Below are 23,472 nucleotides of genomic sequence, written 5' to 3'. Positions count from 1 at the left end.
CAGCCAGTTTCTGCCAGTGCCTATAACTCGGGCTGTCAAAGATTGCTTTAAATCACGGTTCATTCGTTCAACTACACTATTACCCTCGGGTCTGTAGGGTGACGAAAACTTGACTTGGACCCCCATCGAAGTCATGGCATCCTTATACGCCTTAGAGGCGAAAGCCGGACCCTGATCCGAATGGAAGGTACCACAGGCAAAAATCCCTATAAAGATACGCAAATCTCTGATGACAGTCCGGGAATCAGCGCTGCGATGTGGCCATAACCACACAAAGCGTGTGCATGAGTCAACTGCTACTAAGATGTATTTATACGCAGTATCAGATGAAAATGGACCGCAGTGATCTAAATAAACACAGCCTAGTGGTTTATTAGAAATGTACAACTGAGTCTGAGGCGGACGCGTAGCAGTTGAAGGTTTAATCTGCTGGCATATGTCACAAAGGAGGACATAATCACGCGTCTGTTTGTACAGTCCCCGCCACCAGAAACGTTGTTGTAGTTGCGTTACAGTGGCTGAGACGCCCGCATGCGCAGACGCCACACCTTCATGAGCCGCTGTAATCAAGTCTGTTCTGCGATCCGAGTTGGGAATCAGCCGTTCCCCAACATCAGGAATTGTCACAAAAGGAACCTTTTCGGGACTTAAGTGGTATTTATACTTCGAAGGGAATCCCGAAGGATGTTTACTTCCCTTCTCAGAGGCAGCAACCGCTGCCAAGATGTCGCTATCAATCTTGGTTTTAGACCTAGTAACTGCTGCAACTAAGTATGTAGATACTGCTGATTTCGCCGCTTCATCAGCAAGCGAGTTGCCAAGAGCGTGTACTCCCACGCGCTGATGACCGAGAGTATGAATCACAAAAACGAGTGGCAACTTAGCCTTAAGCTCTGCCACTCGAACCCAGATCATTTTATGTTTTATTGTGCTACCCTTGGAATCACGAAAGTCATTTTGAATCCAAAAGAACAAGTTTTCATTGTAAGACTGGACACAGTAGTAAGAATCACTTACAATTAGAGTAGTAACACTGGGATTTGCGTACTCCAAAGCTAGTAATAGAGCACGAAGCTCTGCCAATTGTGCGGTGCAATCGCCCAGGGGCAACGTGTGTACCTCCCTGGAAATGAACTCATCATTCAACATAGCACCGACCACAATGGCGCATGCGGAAACGTAGGCATGTCTAGAGCCATGCGCAACCTGCGCCGACCCATCAGTGTAAATGATGCAATGGAAGTCTTCCAAAGGTCGCATCGCCAGAGGAGCAGGATGAACGAATTCATACTGCAAGTACACCTGCGACCGTAAGGAAGCGTCAAAAATAAACATGACATCTGCGGATGACAATGACGCAGCCCACTGAATCCACCGAGGGTGCAAAGCTTTTGAATTTGGTACACTGGCTTTCGTGACTGCCTCCAAATGAGGACAGGGTGTTACCACTAGCATGCGTTTCCCCTGTGACAGAGCACGTTCTTTTAGAATTGCCATCTGTACAGCAGTTAAAACCTTTTCTATGGTGGGAAACCGCATCTCAGCCGAGGTGTACAAGTGTGACTTGTAAGCAATAGGTACTGTGTCACCTTCATTAAAAGTGAGGTAGGTGAAACCCACCGTCCCAGGAATTATTCTTATTACCAGGTTGGTGTGGTTATCACGAGTCAGTAAATATTTAGAAGCGAGCAGATCAGCCTGCAAAGATTGCAAAATGGCTGAATGCTCAGGCAGCCAGCATGATTTTGAGAAAGTTGGTTGTATCAAAGCATACAGAGGCTTGACACGCTGGGCATATTCCGGAATGTATGTTCTGCCGAAATTCAAAAAGCCCAGTAAGGATTGTAATTTTTTCAGTGTTGTTGGTGCGCGCAATTGTGCGCACTTCTCCAAGAAGTGAGGAGCTAAACCTCTACCTTCATTGTTGAGCTCATAGCCCAAAAACAACACTGTGTGTTCAGCAATGTGCGATTTCGCAAAGTTGAATTTGTAACCCATGTCAGCGAAGTTGCAAACAAGAGAATTTACACGACACAGATGCTCCCAAATATCGTCGTCTGTGAGATATATGTCATCCACATACGAAAAAGCATCCGGGTCGAGAGCCTCCAGGATAGAGACAATTCGAGCGGTAAATACACCAGGACTATTCTTGTAGCCCATTGGAAGACGCCGAAATTGCTTTTGGACTCCAGCGCTTGTAAAACTGGTCCATTGGGAGCTAAAGCTGTCCAATCTGTGGGCATAAAAACCATTGGATATGTCAAGCGTTGTCTTGAAACGCTTACGCACAAGACTATCCACAAGGGCAGAGCCGTGAGTATTCTGTACTGCACAGTTACGGCAATGCGAGTTCAAATGCCGGTAATCCAAAACCAAACGATATGATCCGTCAGGTTTATTCACAGTAAAAAGGGGATTATTCATTGGTGACACACACGTTTCAATAACTCCCTGATATTCCAATTGTTCAAGGATTTCCGCGACGGAAGATTTTGCTTCACGCCGGATGGGATATTGAGGTTGAGGCCGCGGCTGAGACCGCAACGGTATTTCGTGGCAAGGCGACAATTTATCCCAACCACATTGGTTACGGTACAGAGCCGGCGCGAGAGCCCGAGCCCACTCTTCTGCAAAATGCTGCGCATGCTCTTTCGAGACAGTGTTCGCGAAACTGGGTAGGATCACCTCCTCCCCTCGCGGCGCCGCGAGCACAAAAGGTGGGGGCCAGTCAGCCTCCGAAAGTAAAATATCATATGTAGAAGACAGATTCTCCCAAAATACACCCTTAACGGTACGCTGTATGTCACCTTCAATTAACAGGACAATTTCATATAGTCTTTCAGGGGGAGCAAGTCTCGTATCCGCTGTTTCTATCACAACGTAGACATCAGTCGCTGTCACCCTCAGTAGTGGACGCAGCGCCTCTCTGACTATTGTTATCTCCGCCGCGCTGTCCAGCAAGGTCAGAGCCCACGTCAGATTCCGAAGCCGCGTTCTCACTATCTGTGGCATATCGATGCGCTGTTAAGGCTGCGACTTTCTTTTTCGCAAACTGCGGACGCCGAGGCGTAGAATCCTCCTGCTTCACTGCGCCGTCCGTCTGGCGGGACTGACCACGTCCTTGTTGGCCACCACGTCCACGTCCACCCCCTCCTCCTCCACCGGTTTTCTGGGCCGATGTGTCCTGAAAGGAACGAGGAGAGCGTTGATCAGAACCCTGAAAACGATCAGGTGATTTAATCATCGCGCGGTCGCGCAAATCATAAACTTTTTCGGGAGGTGCAGGAGCTAGTATTGCAGGAAAAGGACCCTGAGTCTGCGTTGTCTGCTTCCCCTGTGTCTGTTTTTTAGGCCAATTTTGTTTCTTGGACTTGGGCTGGGCATCTGTCACTGCAGATTGTCCCAGTGGTTGTTTTTTCTCCTTCACTGGAAAATATTTCAGACCTCTACTTGTGCGGCCAATCGTTTTATAAGCGGCCACCACAATCCTTGCTAACTGGCGGGGTTTGTCGGCATCGGGCAGAGCAGCCAAAGCATTCGACACCTGAAAGTTAACTGCATCTCCTTTAACATTGGAGAGAATGAGATCACTTACAATCTCAAATGAACCACACAGGCGCATACCCAATTCAACCGCAGCCTCTGGACCGTGATCATTCTGAACACGTCGAACGATTTCAGGCAGGGCAGTCATAGACGGGGTGCCGAAGCACCTTGTATAAACTGCCGCAAATGTTTTTCCCCAGCTGTCACAGTCAGCAAGTTCAGGAGTAATATCCTTCGGGAGAGTAATCGTCAACATTCTATGTTTATCAGCAGGAGTGGAATTCGGAAAAACCGCTTCCAGTTGATCAAACTTCTCTGCTAGCCAGAATGGGAAGTCATCGTTGTCAACAGGACGCGCACCAAAAACCGAATTTACCATAACAGGATTGAGACGCATTCCGCCTCGTTCCATGGGAGCGATCACACCCACCTGGGGACCACCAGGAAGATGTCGACCGATGTATTGCACTAAAGCACGAATCACGGAAATGGAAACTACATGCAGCCTGCGAATTTCTATCAGGGTACAAGCCCCGTGATTCGGGTGCGGGGTAAAGCCACCCAGCGCAGGCCAATTAGTACCTGGAATCGAGAGTGGACCTAACCTCGCACGGGACAAAGAGTGGGGGAGGGCGCCATCAAACCAAACTCGATGCTGCCAATGATCAATAGGTATTTCCAAAGCTCTGTATGGCGTATATTCAGCCGGGACATCCGAGGCGGTGTAGGAGTGGTACAAACCAGAATTAGCGTCCACAGCCGGAAACGTAACCCAAGAGTAAAACAACTCGTAAGGAAACGCCGGATCTGCACTCACCACGAAAATCACAGCCATCCCATCTACTGGGACCTGGTACGTCTGAAGATGGTTGCGTACCGCTACGCGACTATGCTGCGCAATAGCCACCGCTGCCGCCATCACAGAAATGGAAACAAGAAAACACAAAGAATACTTTGTAGCACAACTGGGTAGTAATTCAAAGAAACCGTTTAAGTAAGAATCAAGCTTGAATAAAGACCTATTTCAAAAAATAGGTAGGTTTCACCAACACCCCGTTTTCCGGAAACGGACGTGAAGGGGTTAAGGCATGAACGATAAACTACTCGAGTGTCATGATATAAGACCACCGAAACCGTTGGGCGCCATGTTGCAGGGTTTCTGTACTCACACAGAACTGTGCACAGAGGAGTGGAACCTCGGCAAATTAGGATGTCCCAAAACTTACCTTAGCAACCAACTCACCCCTTACCTAGCTAGCTACAGTGTCTCATTGGACATATCAAACACCCAATGTTTAGACAAACCAGAACATGAACTTACAGTACCTCAGGGTACGTGGGACTCATGAACACTCTTTCGTTATATTATCATTACAAACCAGAACATGGAGTAAAGAAGACACATGTGCATTTGAAATGTTTATTTACTAATGCCGTCTTCTCAGGCGCAGTATCTTTGATAATACAAGTATACTTATTATCAGTAGCAAAATTATCAGCATAGTTACTAAGACATAAAAAGCGAATGGTGACAGCATGTTAACATGCTGTAATGAATAAGAGTTAACAACACTTATATCTCACCCTCCCTATCACATATATTATATTATTATCTAAGAAGGTCTCTTTGGGTTGTTTTAGGGCGGGCCCATACCTTAGTGTCCTAGCATGAAGGAATCACATCAGCATACACCAGCTCTCTCTGCATGTGCACCGCATCAAGTGTGTTAACAATTCTCGTGCAAAGCAATATCAATCCCGCCTCAAGCCCAAGTTGGCAAAGCCTGCACTTGTGTTATGACTATGAAGTCGTGGAGATCAGACCTCATAACAATTCCATATCGTGTTGCTCCTGAAACTTCAGCACTCTCCGTGCAGACATGTTTTATTAAACAAAGCAGATATCAGAGCAATAACATATTATTCTCACATTCACCACGGCAAACCACTAGGTTGAAAGCTAAGTCAACAATTAAGGGTCGTGTGCAGAAGTTGCAAGAAAGGAAAAATGGCGTTTAAATCTGAAATGTACCTATGCTAACTTAACACGAAATATGGATATATAGGAGCTATACAACAGATCTATCCCAACTGCACCATGGTATACTGACGAATTAAAACAACAAAAATAACAGAATAGATATTGGGAAAGACAATGGAGAAAGACCTATAACCCAGCGAGCAAGATTCGATATAAAGACTCACTGGTGGTATACAAAACCATGATTATAAAGGCGAAAAAGACTTTCTACCTGAATCAAATTGAGCAGGCAAAGAATTCCAGCAAAAAACTATACGACATTACTAAAGCCCTTTCAGGCAACATCCTTGACCTGACCCCACCACCTTCCCAAGACATGTGCGAGGCTCTGGCCAACTTTTTCTTTGCCAAGGTTGATGACATCTATCAAGCCTTTACGGCTAAAACCACCCTTATAAAGGCCACTACCGGCATTTCTACGGTCCCAAAATCTCTGTTAGCACCATCATTCACTGGCTTCACTCCGCTAACCGAAGACCATATATTAAACATAGTCTCGACAGTCAAAACTGGATCCAGGCTGGATCCTTGCCCACTGTCAGCTCTTCTACCAGTGATGGACTCAATTATACCGGTTTTGACGCAAGTATGCAATTCCATCCTGCTCTCAGGGATATATCCCCATAATTTAAAAACTACATTGCTCAAACCACTTTTAAAGAAACCAGGTGCAGATAAGACCGAGTTAAAAAACTACCGGCCAATTGCCAGTCTTCCTTTCATAGCCAAAGTGGTGGAAAAGGCTATGAATAAACAATTATCCGAATATATCGAGACACACAGACTGCTAGATGACACCCAGTTCGGTTTCCGGAAATATCATGGGACCGAGACTGCCCTCATTAAAGCATCTGATGATGTCAGATCAATAAGAGATCAGGGCGGGACAGCAGTCTTGGTATTGCTGGACCTCTCGGCGGCTTTCGACACGGTCGACCACAGTATTTTGGTCGACCGTGTCGAAAAGATGGGCATCTCCTCTACGGCAAGAGATCTCCTCGCCTCCTTTCTGCTTGATAGAACTCAGGCTGTCACTCTTGGACCTTATCAATCTGCCAAGTTGACACAGCCGTGTGGGGTACCTCAAGGCTCATCCCTGAGTCCGACACTATTTAATATCTATGTGTCGGACCTTGCCAATGTCATCAAGGCACATTGGATGAGCCTAACCTCCTACGCGGATGATACACAACTGGTTATGGCCATAAAAGGTGACGGAGGGGAGGTTGCCCAACGCTTTCAAAAAGGATTGATAGGGATAGGAGAGTGGATGGCCGTAAATTGCCTGAAACTCAACTCAGAAAAAACTGAGGTGATGATTTTCGGACAACTTTCACCGGACTGGCCCTCCTCTTGGTGGCCCCAAACGTTTGGTGCCCCTCCTAAACCAGTGACTAAAGTCAGAAATTTGGGAGTTATTTTTGACGACCGTCTAAATTTCATGGATCATGCAAATAAAGTGGCTTCCACAGCCCACTACAAACTGCGCATGATTCGGAAAATAAGCCCTTACCTCCCAACGACTGCTATTAAAACACTGGTGAGTTCTTTGGTCCTTTCATCACTGGACTATTGTAACGGGCTCTTCCTAAATACCCAAGTCAGAGTCATAAAAAAAATGCAGACGATACAAAATGCGGCAGCTCGCATGCTCTTTGGCATCCCAAAGTTTGCACCCATATCAGACGCAATTACAAGACTCCACTGGTTGACGATTCAGAATAGAATCAGATTCAAATCACAGTGTATAGTGTATAAGGCACTTAATAGGCAAGGCCCGCAATTCTTAACAGACCAGGTGTGTCCATACCAACCATCTCGTCATCTTCGATCCTCCAACAGTAACCAATTGGCGGTTCCTCGCACTAAGACAGTCGCCTGGGGAGATCGCCGATTTGTGGTAGCAGCCTCCAAACTGTGGAACACTCTGCCTCAGGACATAAGAATATGTCCCACTTTGCTTCAATTTCGTAAGAAATTGAAAACATGGTTGTTCACTAAATAAGTTTCATTTTATGGGGCATATGGTTAGAGCATTGATTTTAAGTATTACCTGTAGTTTGCAAATTAATCAGCGCCAAGACACCTTCGGGTATATGTTGCGCTTTATAAATGTCAATAAATAAATATAAAAATAAATAAATACACAAGTACTCCTGGGAGGTTATTGTGTGTGGGGGAGGAAGTATCACTTCCGGACCCAAGTTATTAACTTCTTGGTCAAACATGGCATCCTTAATATTTTTTTCTCTATCACTTCACTTTCCTCACCTGGTCCCAGGCCAGCTATGCACTTGTTCAGTGAGAATCTTAAATTATCACCTTGGGGTTGGAGTGTCATCTCCTTCCCAGCCACCTCTGCGCTGAATGCATGTGGCTTGAACACTAGACTTATTGTTGTGGTCGCCACTTATTATTTCTATACGATTATCTGTAACTCAGTGTGTTTGATTTGCAAAACAGGTGACAAGGCTCGCCTCAGGAGGCCACTGAAGCTTGCACCACCCATTGCCCCTGCCATGCTGCCAATGATGGCAACAACAAACCTACTAACCATCACACTCCTACAAGTGTGACAATTCGAACTATTTCAGGACCCCAAAGCTATAAGAATGACTTGGGTGGTAGGTAATAGTAATTTTTATTGTATACTGAATTAATAATTAACTGTTGTTGTGCTCATCTCTAAATTAGCCAGAAAGTGCCACCTTTTGGCATCCTGTCACAAGCGCCAGTGCCAAGCACTGGAAACCACCAGCACAAATTAAGCACTGTGTGTAACAGAGTAGAAATTACAATGTAAACAATATAAAGGCCACAAGCACTATAAGCCCTCATATGTACTCCGCTCGTTAAGAGAATAAATAACCTCAAAGCAGGTCTAAATTGGGTTGTCAAACCACATTCCTCAGAATGGGAAACTACTACTCATTTTGCAGGAAATGCAGGTAAAAATTGACCTTTCTGCTGTGAGTGTTCTTCCCAGTGGTAACCTCAGCCCCCCACTCCCCCCCCCCCCCCAACAACAAGAAGCTGGGTATTGAGACGAATGTGCAGAACCAGCAAAGCCATCCCTATTCTCCCCTTGACCCATGTGTTTCCTTTTATTTCTAGGTCTGGTGTTAGCCAAGACCTTTTCTTTTTACTCAAATTGTATGTAAAATATACTTACTTAAAAGGGTTTTCAGCCACTTGTGTTCATCCATTGGTCTGTTCTTGGCATTCACATTTTGATTCCGCCTACTACAAGATCTAGCATGGGGCAATGGGTCAGCCTACTTAACACACTGGCTAACTTCACTGTGAGTGACTGCATTTAGCACTTCCACAAGGAGCACCTCTGTATACAAGCTAGTTCCCTTCAGTGCCAATGTTTTTGTTTTTATTTCATTATTACTTTAGTGTTGCCTTTGTTTGTAGAATACGATGTAATAGCAGGACACTTTTTACCAGATGTGAGCACAGAGCACAATACAGCTTCATCCGTTCCTGCGTTATGCAAAGCTTTTTTAAATTACTTTGTTTATCAGACCGATGCTTTTACACACCACACCAGCAGCTCACATGAACTCTGAATATAAGTTCAGGAGGGTGCTGTCTTTGCAAACCTGTCTGTCTGTCATGCTTTCTTTTTATCTTTCTTTCTTTCTTTCTTTCCTTCCTTCCTTTTTCTTTCTTTCGTTCTTTCCTTCATGATTTACTTCTTTGTTACATACTTTCCTGTTTTCTTGCTTGTTTGCTTTATTTCTTCTTTCTTTCTTTCTTTCTTTTTTCTTTCTTTCTTGTTTTTAGCCAGACTTGATCCAGTAGTCTGTGGTACTGTCATTCACTTTTTTCTTCCTTCATTACAGAGGTCATGATTGATTTCATCAGTGATGTCACTGACCATGTCATGAGTGATGTAATATGTGAGGTCATAAGCAGTGTATTATGGTTGTGTAAGTTATAGTTAGCTCATGTCACGCTAGCTGCTGAATTTCTGTGGTTTTGTGCACATATAATCTGATCCTAATTATAACATCTCTGTATCCTTTCTTTTTTCATTGAATTCTATGTTTAGAAAACATCTTTTTCCTAACTATAACATCCCTGTAACATTTGTTTTTTTCAGTGAATATACACACATTTGCATATTGTCAAGGTACATAATTGTGGAGTTAAGAATAGTGAGACTGTGCTTACCCATAGAAACTTACTTTCACAGTATTTTTGTTCTTGATATTCTTGACACTCAATATTTTTTCTCTGATATTTTGTCAAATACCCCTGAAGGGACTTTGTTTCACCTGGGGAGATTCCTCTTTGACTTGAAATTAACATCCTTTGTTTAAACCCGCACTGAGAAAGGTACTTCACTGAAACGCGTCTGCTGAATGTTTAATAAATTACTAATTTTTGTACCCGTTGAGTGCTCCGGATTGTTCTTATGGACCTGTGATGTGAGGTTTTGTGTGCCCACTCAACGCTGGAGGCACCCGTCTCTAAGAGTTCAGCAGTTTCAAGTGTCACTGGTGGTGCTAAAATACACAAACATATACATTTTGTCAAGGTACATATATGTGGAGTTGGGTATAGTGAGACTTTACTTACCCATAGAAACTTACTTTCACAATATTTTTTTCGTCGATATTCTTGACACACAATATTTTTTCTCTGATATTTTATTTAATTCCCCTGAAGAGACTTCGTTTCACCTGGGCAGATTCCTCTTTGAGGGCATAAAACATTTATGTATTTATTTAATAATGTATTTATTTTTTTGAGTTGAGAAGCAGACCAAGCTCTTTGACAATATGCCATCTGCTCGAGACAGAGTCCTTTCAGGTGATATTTCTGAAGTGTCTCAGAGAGATCTTTGGGGAGGGATTTTTGTGGGTGATTGTTTTTTAAGTAGTGTTAGATAATAATTTTAAAATGCAGCATAAGTAAGAATCCATTTCAGCATCTAGAACTATTAATGCTCCTTAATATGACAGCAAGCTATAAACACCCATAGTGGACCGGATATATATTCTTTAACTTAACTCGCTACAACAACTATAACGCACATTTTCCTAATTCTGGAAAAAACGATTGAGCAAGACCCAACTACTGTCTCCGTGCTACCAATGAGTGAATACTGAATAACCACCTTAATCTTAGCTCTTCCAAAACTGAGATCCAAACCCTGAGGAAACTGGAAGACCTACCGAGCTATAGCAATGTGGGGCATGGAAGTTGATAACCTACCATTGATATCAAATAAAGTTGGAAGTTGTACTGTAATCTTTCCTACATCCCTTAAGAGAACTATGTTACAAGAAGGGCCTTCTGCATCTTGTAAACTCTTCAGCACATTTTTATTCACTTCTACTTTTCATCAGAAACTGCGGTGTACTATCACTGTCGCAACCACTCTGTGCAAACGGTTATTACGCAGGGTCTCTACTATTCCACTCATTGCTCATCACAAGTGCTTCACTGGACCTGTTGACAAGGACAAGATCACAAGTAGTGGGTTATTTTTGTAGGTTTACCTAAATAAATAAAATGATTACACATGTAGGATTTTTTTTGCCTTACATTGCCATAAAAATTGAATGTCTTCATCGCATAATTTATTCAACCCTGCCATATAATTTGATTTACACCATGTAAGGCATCCCCAGATTGTCCTGCAGGGGTTTTTTGTTGAACCATGTGTTGTTCTTTAGCATTCTGTATTCCTGAAGTTGTTTGAATTCAGCATTGAACGTTTTTAAGCATATGTTGTTTGAATGTTCAGGTTGTTAGAAGTATGTACCAATATGGCAAGACTCTGTTAACGGAAGGATTTATTTTTGTTCTGTAATTTATCTTCCTATAGGGATTATTGATTGAACATTTCGATTTTTTTTGTTCTCAAGCATTTTGTACTATTCATTTTTGTTATATCAAATAATGATTTAAGTGTTTGTTTCAGATATGGGTTCTTTGAGTGTTTCTTTGCATTTAATGTGCATTGTTTGATGTTGCAGTGTGATCTTATTACTGTTGGTTCAGTGTTAACATCTCTGTGCACTTTATCTTTTACGTGTATTTTAAGTAGCTAGTGTATGATAATGGGTTTGCTTTATTATAAATTTGCATTGTTGGTCTGTGGGTTTTTGGTTGTTCAGTGAATGTGTAGTTTCTACTTTTCTTGGTGTTCATTTTATGGTGAGATTATGTTTTCTCTTTTCTAGTTTAAATATGGGGAGGATACCTAACTGTTTTTATCCTTTTAAAATCTTAATAAAAAACTATTGAACAAAAAAAACAAAAAACAATATGGGGAGGATACCACTTTTTTATGGGGAGACATTTGCAGTGTATGGGTTTAGGATATTTTCCCTGAGTGATGTAGTTTTTTCTCTGTGGCGTAGCTGGGATGGGGAGGGGGGGGTAGGTGGGGGGTTTGTGGTCTGCCCCGGGTGGCACTCTTTTTGGGGGCAGTGGAAGTGATAAAGTTGTGTTCGTCGACTACCACCATTCCCCTGCCCCCAAGAATAAGTCTGCGATCATACGCCACCCTGCCGCCCAGAACAAGTAGTCCGTCGGCTGCCCCTTCCCTGAACAAGCCATCCGCCACCCTCCCCGGAACAAGTCCTCCGTCTGCCGCCACCACCTCACCCCCCACTCCCCACTCCCCGCTCTTACCTGCACCGGGTGGCACCCTTAGGGGCCACCCTGGGTGGCAGTAGGAGTAGCTACGCCACTTCAGGGTTGATGTTGCATTTGCATAATGTAATTTCTCTGGTAATATAGCTTTGAGGCTTGTTGCTATTGGAAACTACTTTCTCTATGTGTGTGTGTGTGTGTTGTTTCTAGAGATGTTGCCAAGCGTATTTTGACCTTTTGAGGTTTATAGGTGCAGTTTCTGTGACCTAATGCTAGTCATGGGGGAGGAGCCTGGATATGCTCTTCTATGTATTATTGTTGGGGTTGCTCTTGATGTTTTTTCTCTTTTATGATTAATTCTTTTGTGATTCATTTTGTGTTTGTAGGTGTTTGATGTATCTACAGAATTGATTTAAGGGAAGTTTTTGTAAAAGTGTGTGATATATTTTCAGACATGATAATCCTTTTAGGGCTGTTTTGAAATGTGTTTCAACTATTTTAGCTTCTGTGGTTGTTGCTATTCGATAATGTGTTGTCACTCTTTTAGTTTAGATTCATCGGTAACATCTGTGTTCTCTACTTTGCTTGTTTTCTTTAGTGTTGTTGCTGCTGTGTGTTTGACACAATTTTCATTTTATATAGTTCTTTGTGTGCTTCTTGAAGATGCCATTTTTGGGATGATTTTGTGTATGGGCATGATTTGTTTGGCATATTGTCTGTTTTGCTGCACTTGTATTACGTTTTCTATCTTTTCATGGTGTCTGTGCTTTCTTTCTTGTAAATGTAGTTTACATACTGGTTAGAGAGTTTGCTATGTGTTTCCTTCTCATGCGACTGTAGTTTCGATGATTGTTTATGTGGCAATCCTTCTCTCTTTTCTCATGAGCTACCAGCTTCGTTTCTGGCCTTAACAGTATCTTTTTCCTTTTTTTCAGTTTGTGCTGTCCGCTGCCAGAAGTTCCTGATCTCCAGAGTGGGTGAAGACTGGATATTCCTGATTCTCCTTGGCCTGCTGATGGCGCTAGTGAGCTGGGTCATGGACTTTGCCATTGCTACCTGTTTGCAAGGTGAACGCATTGGAGGGATGATAGGAGGCTTGCGGGCTGCCTCTCCAGCCGTGGTGCAAACTCACACATGTCCAATTCAAGTGCTTTGTGTGATGGCCATGTGAATTTGATGCACTTGAGATATATTGTGTTAAGCCCCACTGCATCTAGCTAGATGTTAGAAAGACCAGACATAAGCTCCAGTTCATCTATAAGAAAATCGACCAACCTAATTGTGAATCAACACCATCTTAGAAGGTTTCCTGAATGTTAAGTAACGATTAGGGTTGGGCGGAGCTTGTGGAGTAGCACTACACGGAATTCCGCGGAGTTGCATAAAGATTCAGTGGAATTCCACAGAGTTCCGCTCTGCCCTAGTTTACATATCGCTGAAGTTTCCAAACATCAGTAGAACCTTACTGAGCCACCACTAAGGTGTTAAGGCTTGCAAACCCACCCTTTTGCTTCCAGTTATATTGAAGTCAAAAGCATGTGGCAGCGACAGAACCTCCACCACACGACGGCGCTGACCTGACATCCCCACAGTCACACTGCCAGCCCCACAGTAGTTCACTGAGCCGCTACTCACCCTTCGCTGCCTTGGACTCTCTCGCTCTCTGTTGTGTGCACGTGCAGCTAGATCTGGTCCAGCTGTGTGGGTGCCCCTCCTAGGGGCCAAGCCAAGCCCAGGCAGCTGGGCTCTGGAATTGACTGCAGAATTTCCTTGGACAGTCCTCCAAGCCTATCAGTGAGATTAAAACATATTTTATCAGTCACAAAAAGTATAACACGACCCGTGATTGGAAGGAGAAGCTCCTGTTTGCAGGACTGGGCGTGAATACTCTCACCAGGTATTTATTGGCTATGAAACTGCTTAGGATACATTGTGATTTGGGATTGGCTGAAAAATCTTGTAGTTGTTCATTGTTAGTGAGCACATGCGTAACTTTCTGCTTCCCTGCCTGGTCAAGGTTCATTTGGGTGCCACCCTCCGACACCATTTATTCCCTAACAATGGCGACCTACTGAGACAGTTTTACATGTTGACCTGGCCCAGGACAGGTTCCCAGCTCAGGTGGGCGGGTGCGCGAACACTCTGCACAATGGTGAACGAGCCACGGTAGTAAACAAGACTGACTTACTCATTCACATGGTTTAAATCACCCCTACCTCTGCTGAGGGACATTGTCAGTCACTCATTGAATTAACCCTGACATTTCTTAGGCAAGCACCAACTAGGGCAGCGATGTATTCCAGATGTGTTGTTACAGTATTTATGTTTAATGACTCAATTAGTGCACAGACTTAACAAATAAGTAGACTCAGGTATGCTACGTGGCTGGCAGAGTTTTTTCCCGAACTCCGCGTTCCAAGCGGAGCGCAGAGTAACAAAACGTTGCAAGCTCCGCCAGCCGAGCGGAGTTAACCGCACACCCTTGGTAAAGAGTCACAAATCTGATCTCATATACTAAGATCTTCCTGTGGCCAGAGTTTAGTTAGAAGGACCCACTTACCAACTATGCATGCTTATTATAAGCAGGAAAGCATCCCACTTGGAGCTGATCATAAAACATCTTTTTAATGCATTTCTGTGCTTGACTGTAATTGACTGTGTACCAAAGCTGATTGTTAACTATAGCCAAAGTATACGCTTTAAGGCTCCTGTCAGTGCGGTAGACGTGCTGAGCACTAAAGGTCTCTTGCAATGACTTCTCCATCCTGCTCTCCCAGTAAAGGTTTCACCCTCCCTTGCACCTTTAGATAATAGGATGATTGCAAATAGCTGCACTGACTCTTGTCTCCATAGAAATGGACAGTTTTAGCATCCTCCAACCTTGGTAACAGTTGCCAAGGCATGATTCTCAACAGTGGAAAAAAAAGATTTGGCTTCAATATAGCAGATAACTTTCTTCACTTGGAAGGAGAAATTATGTCTTTAGGTATAGGCCAATCCAATATTTGTTAGATGCAAAACTGAATCCAGGTGTAGAGGTCACAAAGTGATTTCACACCTCTTGAATATGTTGGCTATTTAATTTCTAATATAATAGGCTAAGTGAGAGGTGACAGGGTGGACATAAAAAACAGCACAGACACACAAGTCACACAAGAACCCTGCTGCGGCCACATGCAGCATAATGTAGACTGGCCTAGCTTCTCTATACACATATATTGACCTCTTTGGTACATAGGAGATCAAAACAATTTAAAGCTTGTGTAGATACTTCATCCCCTACCTCTATGAAACTCTACCTATAATAAAGAAAACTAAAAACATCCACACCGCAACACCGTCTTATAATGCACCAAATATGGCTGCTTGGTTATCGCAGCGCTGTCTTGGTGCTGTGACCAGAAACCAACCTTGACTGCTTTGCTTCATTTATCAAACCTTAGAAAGAATACTTTAAAAATTATCAATTTCTTCTTTATTTTCAAAGAAAAGTTTTTTTTCCTGCTGGTTGGTGATTCCTTGGCTCATTTGGTGTAATAATAAAACTATTTTAGCTTTGGAAACCAGGAACTTTACATTCTTGGAACCTAAAGAAGCACTATTGGCTGTGGCCGATAAACAAAGCCAAATACTATGGACTGGACTTTCGAGGACAGTGAGACCCTGACAAAAATTAGGTTTGGCGTTTTCATCACCCGTGGGATCTTTCCTTTGATGTGTTGGTCCCAGTTAAGTAGAGGTGTTGGTTGAGTACCATCTAACTCCTCTATAGAGTGTAATTGGCTGTTCAGGCATCACAGATGTGTTTTGGCTTTGAGATAGCCACATTTAGAGTAAATTTGGGCCCCATGGTTTATTTTGCTCCCCTGGCTTTCTGTTGACAATTTATGAAGGAAAATACTTTTTGGAGCAGATTCAGTGAGAGGTATTTTGCAGCCCAGACTAGATTCTGGATTGTGAGCTAGTTTTAATTAAAGTACCTTGGCTGCTTTAAAGGCAACATTTTTGTAGTTTACCTGTCCTTTTTAATATTTGTATCTTCAAGCGCTTCATTGAGCATTTCAGATGTGCCCTCTTTTAAGGCAGCTTGCCCCAGTCATCTGCACAACATTGAGTATCAGGAGTATTTGCATATTATGCAGTCTAATTTGGTATTTTGATTTTGTTATTTTTAAAGTGCAACATACATCAGAAACTCCTTGCTGGTTCTATCTTAAGTCCTTAATCTCATCTTGACGGAGGAGTCGAGTGACCCAATCAAATTGTGCAATCAGCAGGATAGTAAGAGTTTCAGGGGCAGAGGGATTAATGGACACAATCTTTAGCGAGTCCCTTTTCCGGGCCGAAGCACAAGCGGCAATAGTAAAAGGCATGTTTCCGACTGCCTACACGGCGGTCACATCCTAATATGGCGGGTGGAGCCGCCGACCACTTGTCGGATGGTCTCCATCAGTGGAGGAATAATAGCAATTTATGTGATCTGTGTTCTGTTACACTTGAGTCAGGCTAATTGAATAACAGCCATTGAGTGTGACACCTTGAAGATTTCCTCCTAGTGGTTCTCCTATAATTAGAGGGAGACACTAGTGTATATATATTTTTGTAGGGTTATTTTTTGGATGTTTCATTTCTGTTTTATTTTCATGGTTTCAGGTCATATTGTTGGATATTGTATTGTAAAATATTAGGTCATTGTTGTTTAATGTTTCGCCTTGAATAGGCGTCTCTGCCCTGTGTGTGCGAGAGATTGATTAGTTCTGAACAAATGAGTTTGTATTGAGAAGGTAATTAAAAGTACTCTTCTCAAAAAGCGTTGAGTATTGTTTCCTTTGATACCAATTTTGAGTGTATTATATTACGTCCCAAACCCAGGTATTACAGGATTAATTGGGTATACCCCTGTTGTTTATATAGGACGGTCTCCACCCCGACTACGATGGCGGTCGGACACTCGTCCGACCGCCATCGTTAAGGGGCCCCATGTTTGGTGTTAATGAGTGGTTTGGAGAGAGTGAATAGCCCCTGTTGTGGTGTTCCACAAAAGGGATGAGGGTTTGCTGTCTTCCTGTTTAACTCGATTGTGTGTGGCATGGGCACTTTTCCTTGGTGGCAGGGTTTACATCTAGCTCCATTCTATGCCTAACCATACCAACAAGGAGAACTCTGTATTAGAAGAGTAAACTTGAGCTGGTCTTTTAATTCATCAGAGGCATTGTGCCATAAATTACCATTATGGAACTGATCCCCTTACCTTAATATGGTCAAGCAAGTCTGTTTCGACAAAGGTAATTTAAAATGCAAGTAAATGAGATAGTAGCATCCCCAATCAATTAAATTATGAAGCATTTAAATGTGCCTCATAATCTATGAGCAGTTTTGGAGCCTTCCATGCTGGAAATTTGGCTGTCCATGAGAACTGGGAGTTTTCCAGGTAGAGCAACCATTGTGCGGGTCCAGTCCTGTAATCCGGCATGTGTCAGCCAGCAGATCCAAGGAAAAGTAAAAACTCTGATAATTTCTAAATCCAAAGTTATTATGTTATTCAGAAATGGAAAATTCTTTTTTGATCACGATTGTGTTCCTGATGCGTATTTATTGAACTTGACTGAAAGCTGATCTTATATCACGTCAGCAAAGTTAATGTGATAGGCTCATGATTTCTCATAAGCGCTCTAAGATTAAACTTCATAGTGCGGAAGGTACAAATGAATACAAATATTTTATACAAAGTTGTGTAATTTGGTTGTGGTTTTCATGCCGCAGGAAATTTCAGAATAGGTGTACGTGAAATTTGCCTAGTTGAATTCTGCAAACTTCGTAAAGTTTTTTTTTAGTTTTTTTTTTTAATGTCTTTTATTTTCAAAAAGTTTGAGAAATATAAGGGAAAAAAGGACTTGAATATCATAAAACCTACTTTTTTTGGCAGAAGAATTCTCCCACAAAACTCTCTGTGGGAATAATCAACAGGCCAAGTTTTCCCATGGTGGCAAACTTTGAAACCCTTAGCATAGAACCAAAATTAAATTGCATACAATGGATCTCAGAAGAGTGTAGGAGAGAGTATTTAGTCTCTGGGAAGGATCAGGGTATGGGCACTATTTTATGGTGAGACTTATCTAGCTCCTGTAGAGATAGTCGAGGTTCTGAAGAGGTGTACACATGGTAAAAGGTGAGTGAAAGATGTGCCCTTATTTTTAGAAGAGAACTTCACATAAAAAAAACTGATGCTTATTGTAAAATGGTGGCAGTGGAGCTGCATTGAGTTGGAGTTGCGAGAAAGGGAACATGTCCACTAGACTGAGTATAAAGTGGTTATGCTGCAGGTGAGAGTTCAATATGCCTTGAGTAAAGGGAACTAAATGAAGACATAGTCTAAGAAGGAGAACAACGGGATATGATGGTAGATTTCACCCACAAAAATAACCATAAAATGGCAGGAAGAATAAAGCTCTTCCCCCTTTTCATATCTTTTATCAATTGTAGCTACGGCTTGTGTGTCATCGGATTGACATGAGGGCAGCTAAACTGATGGAAGCAAAAAAGGAATGGTTATACTGCCTAGAGCTGCTTCTATAATGGCAACTTGTGGAGAAGTATGAGGATAGGTGAATCGCTTCCATTGCTGATACTGCAGGGCCTAGTCGGAAGAGGTGAATCGTTTCCATTTCTGATGCTGCAGGGCATGGTCGGAAGAGGTGAATCGCTTCCATTGCTGACGCTGCAGGGCATGGTCGGAAGAGGTGAATCGCTTCCATTGATGACGCTGCAGGGCATGGTCGGAAGAGGTGAATCGCTTCTATTGCTGACCCTGCAGGACATGGTCGGAGAGGTGAATCATTTCCATTGCTGACGCTGCAGGGCATGGTCGGAAGAGGTGAATCACTTCCATTGCTGACGCTGCATGGCATGGTCGGAAGAGACTCTCTTCCATTGCTGATGCTGCAGGGCATGGTCGGAGGAGGTGAACCCCTTCCATTGCTGACACTGCAGGGCATGGTCGGAAGAGGTGAATATCTTCCATTGCTGACACTGCAGGGCATGATCAGAAGAGGTGAAGCTCTTCCATTGCTGACACTGCAGGGCATGGTCAGAAGAGGTGAATTGCTTCCATTGCTGACACTGCAGGGCATGGTCGGAAGAGATGAATTGCTTCCTTTGCTGATGCTGCAGAGCATGGTCGGAAGAGACTCTATTCCATTGCTGATGCTGCAGGGCATGGTTGGAAGAGGTAAATCACTTCCATTGCTAACGCTGCAGGGCATGATCGGAAGAGGTGAATCTCTTCCATTGCTGACACTGCAGGGCATGATCGGAAGAGGTGATTCGCTTCCATTGCGGACACTGCAGGGCATGTTTCAGAAGAGGTGAATCTCTTCCATTGCTGACACTGCAGAGCATGTTCAGAAGAGGTGAATTGCGTCCATTGCTGACACTGCAGGTCATGGTCAGAAGAGGTGAATTGCGTCCATTGCTGACACTGCAGGTCATGGTCAGAAGAGGTGAATTGCGTCCATTGCTGACACTGCAGGTCATGGTCAGAAGAGGTGAATCGCTTCGATTGCCGACGCTGCAGTGCATGATCGGAAGAGGTGAAGTGCTTCCATTGTGGATGCTGCAGGGTATGGTCAGAAGTGGTGAATCACTTTCATTGCAGATGCTGCAGGATGTGGCGAGAGAAGGTGGTGACCTTCAAAACAAAAACGGGCACTGCAGGACAAGTGCACCTGAACTATATAGCCTTCGATACTTCGATGCACTGCTATAGAAACACAACTTCGACTTGACCACTATGGGGTAGGATGAGGGACATGTGTTACAGCAAGATTACATTTTGTGTTCTTATTAGATAAGTTAGTTATGTCAATGAGGTGACTAAATCATAATCAGGGATTTTGGTTTGTCTCCGAGATGGAATTGCATCCAGATATATAACAGAACAACAGACATATACCTAAAACCTGTCAGTACGATTGCCTTTGTTAATGGTTTTTAGCTGTTTAAAAAAAAAATTTTGTAAAAATAATGATTTGTTATAAATAATTAACATTTGAAATTATGCAGTTCTGATATTCCAAGTCTGTGTATTAAATAGCCCTGAGGCCTTTGAAGAGAGTTTTGGCCTCCAGTTATGTGTGCTTGATTTTAATTATGTATCCTCTTTGTTTGCATATCGCGTCCATCTGCACATCTTCTACCACCTCTTTTTACTTCTCCGTACCCACTTTTAACTCCTCCTCGAATGCACTTTCTTACATCTCCCTCACGTCACCACTTCCAAAAATACAGTGAACTCACTCACATTTAAGCAAATATTTCCTTTTGGTTTTTCCTTGTAAATATTTTGACGTCCGTGTGCACCCTTCACAGACATTTTCATTGAATTTCAATTGCAACTGTAATACCTGATCATTGTTCTATGTGCTCTGCAGAGAGGCCAACCCACTTACAGGCACTCTGCTTTGTATAGTGTTTGCTTGGAAGTGGTGAAGGGAGGGAGATGTGAGGAAGTGCATTCGGGGAAGAGTTAAGAGGCTGCTGAAGAGGAAAAGGATGTGGTTGAAGATGTGCAGATGGACAAGATGTGCTGTGAAAAAGAGAATACATATCTAACATAAGGCGCACATAACTGAAGGCCAAAACTCCTTCCGCAAGCCTCAAAGCTAATTAATTTGCAGACTCACAATTTTCAGAATTGAAACAATTCCAATGTTCATTATTTATAGAAAATCAATGTTACTCATTTATCTTAAGCAGCTAACCACCATTGACAATGCCAATCACACTGCCAGGTCTTAGGCATACGTCAGTTGTGTTATATATCTGGATGCAATTACTTCTCAGAGAGATGCCAAAATAACTGTCGGGTGGCACACTTTGGGAATCACTGAAATTTATTTTACTTGTTCCCTTCTAGGGAGCCCTCACTTTTTCCATCCCACTTAAAGACCTGTCTGCACATATTTCTATATGACTGATTGCAGCCAGCAGCTGTGGGTGCTTCTTGAATCCTGGTTAGAGCATTTTTTTCCAAGTTGGTGCCACCACACACTTTAAAGGGCTGAAGTTGCCCCCCTGTACAATTTGCACATTACAGTAACTGTTGAACATATTAACGCAGTAAGATATGGGACAGTTTTTAATACGTTTAATATTTCAAGACTGTTCGTTCCCACTGATTTATAAGCCTTGCTTTATCACCAAATTCATTTGCTTTTAAATGCACCATTTGCCAATCTTTTTTAATTTTGTTCTCATGAGGAGCACCCACGCTGGACCCCATGTTTGCCGATTAAGATTGTTTGGGTCCCTTGCTATATAAAAGTCATACCCAACTTTTACGCCTTACCACTTTAAAATGTCACCAGCCGCCACCGATATCAATGTATTTTTATGTTTGTTGTAATAACTCTGAACATATTAGCACCGGTGTCTGATTTCACAATACAAGAATGGGAAGCAGCTGGTGGGGAGAGATGAATTGAATTTGGCATTGCATACAAGCCTCATTTTGAGTAATTCATGTTGTTATCAAAAAAATATTCTTTGAAACATTGAGGCATTCCTTGCCCAATCATGTATTTGATAATAAATTAATTTATGAATAGAAATTGAAATAACACAGGTAAAAGTTTTTAGAAATAAATGCAAATCAGGATAATTGATTTATGGTTGATAGGAGGCACATGTTTGCTGTATTGAATGGCCCCACCTCCAGCGACATAGTTAAGGGCCACACCCCTTACCTGCTCCTACATGAAAAATAGAACAACACAGATAATTATCTTCAAATATTCATGTTGTGTTGGTATTTCTTAATTACTCAGGCAATAAAGTGTCCCTGACAAGCAAAAAGAGGTTTTAGTATTGATAAAAAGGTGCAATTTTCCTCGGCAGGTAAGGACATATTCCATCATCAACTTACATTTGAGACACTAGTTCAGTTTTTGAAGACCATGGTCTTGTTTTTTTAAAAAAATGTCTTGCTCTTTATTGTTTATATCCTTAACTCTCACACATCCTAACATGTTGCAAACTTGTAATAAAATATTGTTTAGTATCTTTGATTTTTAGTAGGATTACTCACAGCATAAGCAATGAGCATATACATTATATTAAATTGCTACATATGAACCAACAACCATGAAATAGAAAAAAACACTAGCAATCTAGTAAGCAGGTTGTGTCCTATGTTGCCTACACCGCCTGCATAAACACACTGCTCATTTACTCTTCATTGTTTCAGTTTCCGCCCACATTCCCACCCGCCATCCCCCGCGCGCTCAGTACGCGTTCCCGTATCTTCCATGTCAATGTTTCTTGTCTTTCCACTGTGGTTATTCATTTTTGCATTACATTACTATACAGTTATCAATGTCTATACTATTGTCTGGAGGTGCATCATTCAGGTGGTCTCTCATCCGTTTTGGATTGACGTGCTATTGGGATCATGTCCCTGGCAGCTGCTGGGGCACCACCCCTTCTGGCTGCCGTTGAGTTGTTATGACCACTACCTCCGCAATGGTCCATTTATTCATATCCTATAGCCATCCTTTGACTTTGGGGGCTTAACATGAAGGGCAGTCCATAGCTATAATATATTTCTCTATGATAACTGCTAGACCAAAAAAATTGCATATAGTTTTGGCTCACGACAGCCTGGTGACCATGCCAAGGAAACAGGTAGTCAAGCGGGTAGCTCTATATGTTTACAGGTCAATTCAGTGATAAGAGATATGAGTGACGTCCAGTCTTGTTGATGTTTGGGCTGTCACATACCATATGAAAAAAAATGATGCTGTGTCTTCCCCATATCTGGGGTAAGTGGTAGACATTTCTGGGTAAATTTTTGCTAGCTTCGACAGGGAGAGGCAAGTGTGTGGGCCAATTCATTATAGAGTGCCGTCGTCACTGCCTGGTTTTTCTGTGTGCGCTATGTGTAGGGTCACTGGAATTATGGCATTCTGCGGGCCCGTCTTTTTCGCAAAATTAGGGATTTGCCACATAATCCATCATCTGCTGCATAATCTGCAGATTTTAACAAACCAAAATTGTTTCTTGCGCAAACGGTGCAAAAGGTACATTGTGTTTGTGTGCGTTGGAAGACTCTTTGCAAAGTTTAACTGGTCATCTTTCAGTTGCTTATTTATGTATTTGGTTGTTAAACTGAAACTAATGAGGTGAAATCTTTTTCCAGACAGTATTAACATGTGTAAAAATTCATGAAGTAATACTATAAACAAATGTGCCACATTATGCCACATAAT

The 23,472-nt window shown here is 42.6% G+C and overlaps 1 protein-coding gene across 1 annotated transcript in view; it reads left to right on the top strand.

Moving 5' to 3' along the window:
- The window catches only part of CLCN2 (chloride voltage-gated channel 2), a 530,501-nt gene that overhangs the window by 255,914 nt on the left and 251,115 nt on the right, over positions 1–23,472 (top strand). Inside the window, exon 3 of the mRNA XM_078668166.1 lies at positions 13,144–13,275. Within this exon, the coding sequence (XP_078524292.1) occupies positions 13,144–13,275 (132 nt within the window). The remainder of the gene's footprint in view (positions 1–13,143; positions 13,276–23,472) is intronic.

This window comes from Lissotriton helveticus, chromosome 11 (assembly GCF_964261635.1).
Source record: "Lissotriton helveticus chromosome 11, aLisHel1.1, whole genome shotgun sequence".
NCBI lineage: Eukaryota > Metazoa > Chordata > Amphibia > Caudata > Salamandridae > Lissotriton > Lissotriton helveticus.
Note: the sequence above shows the minus strand (reverse complement) of the source record. Positions and strands in the feature narration are given on the sequence as shown.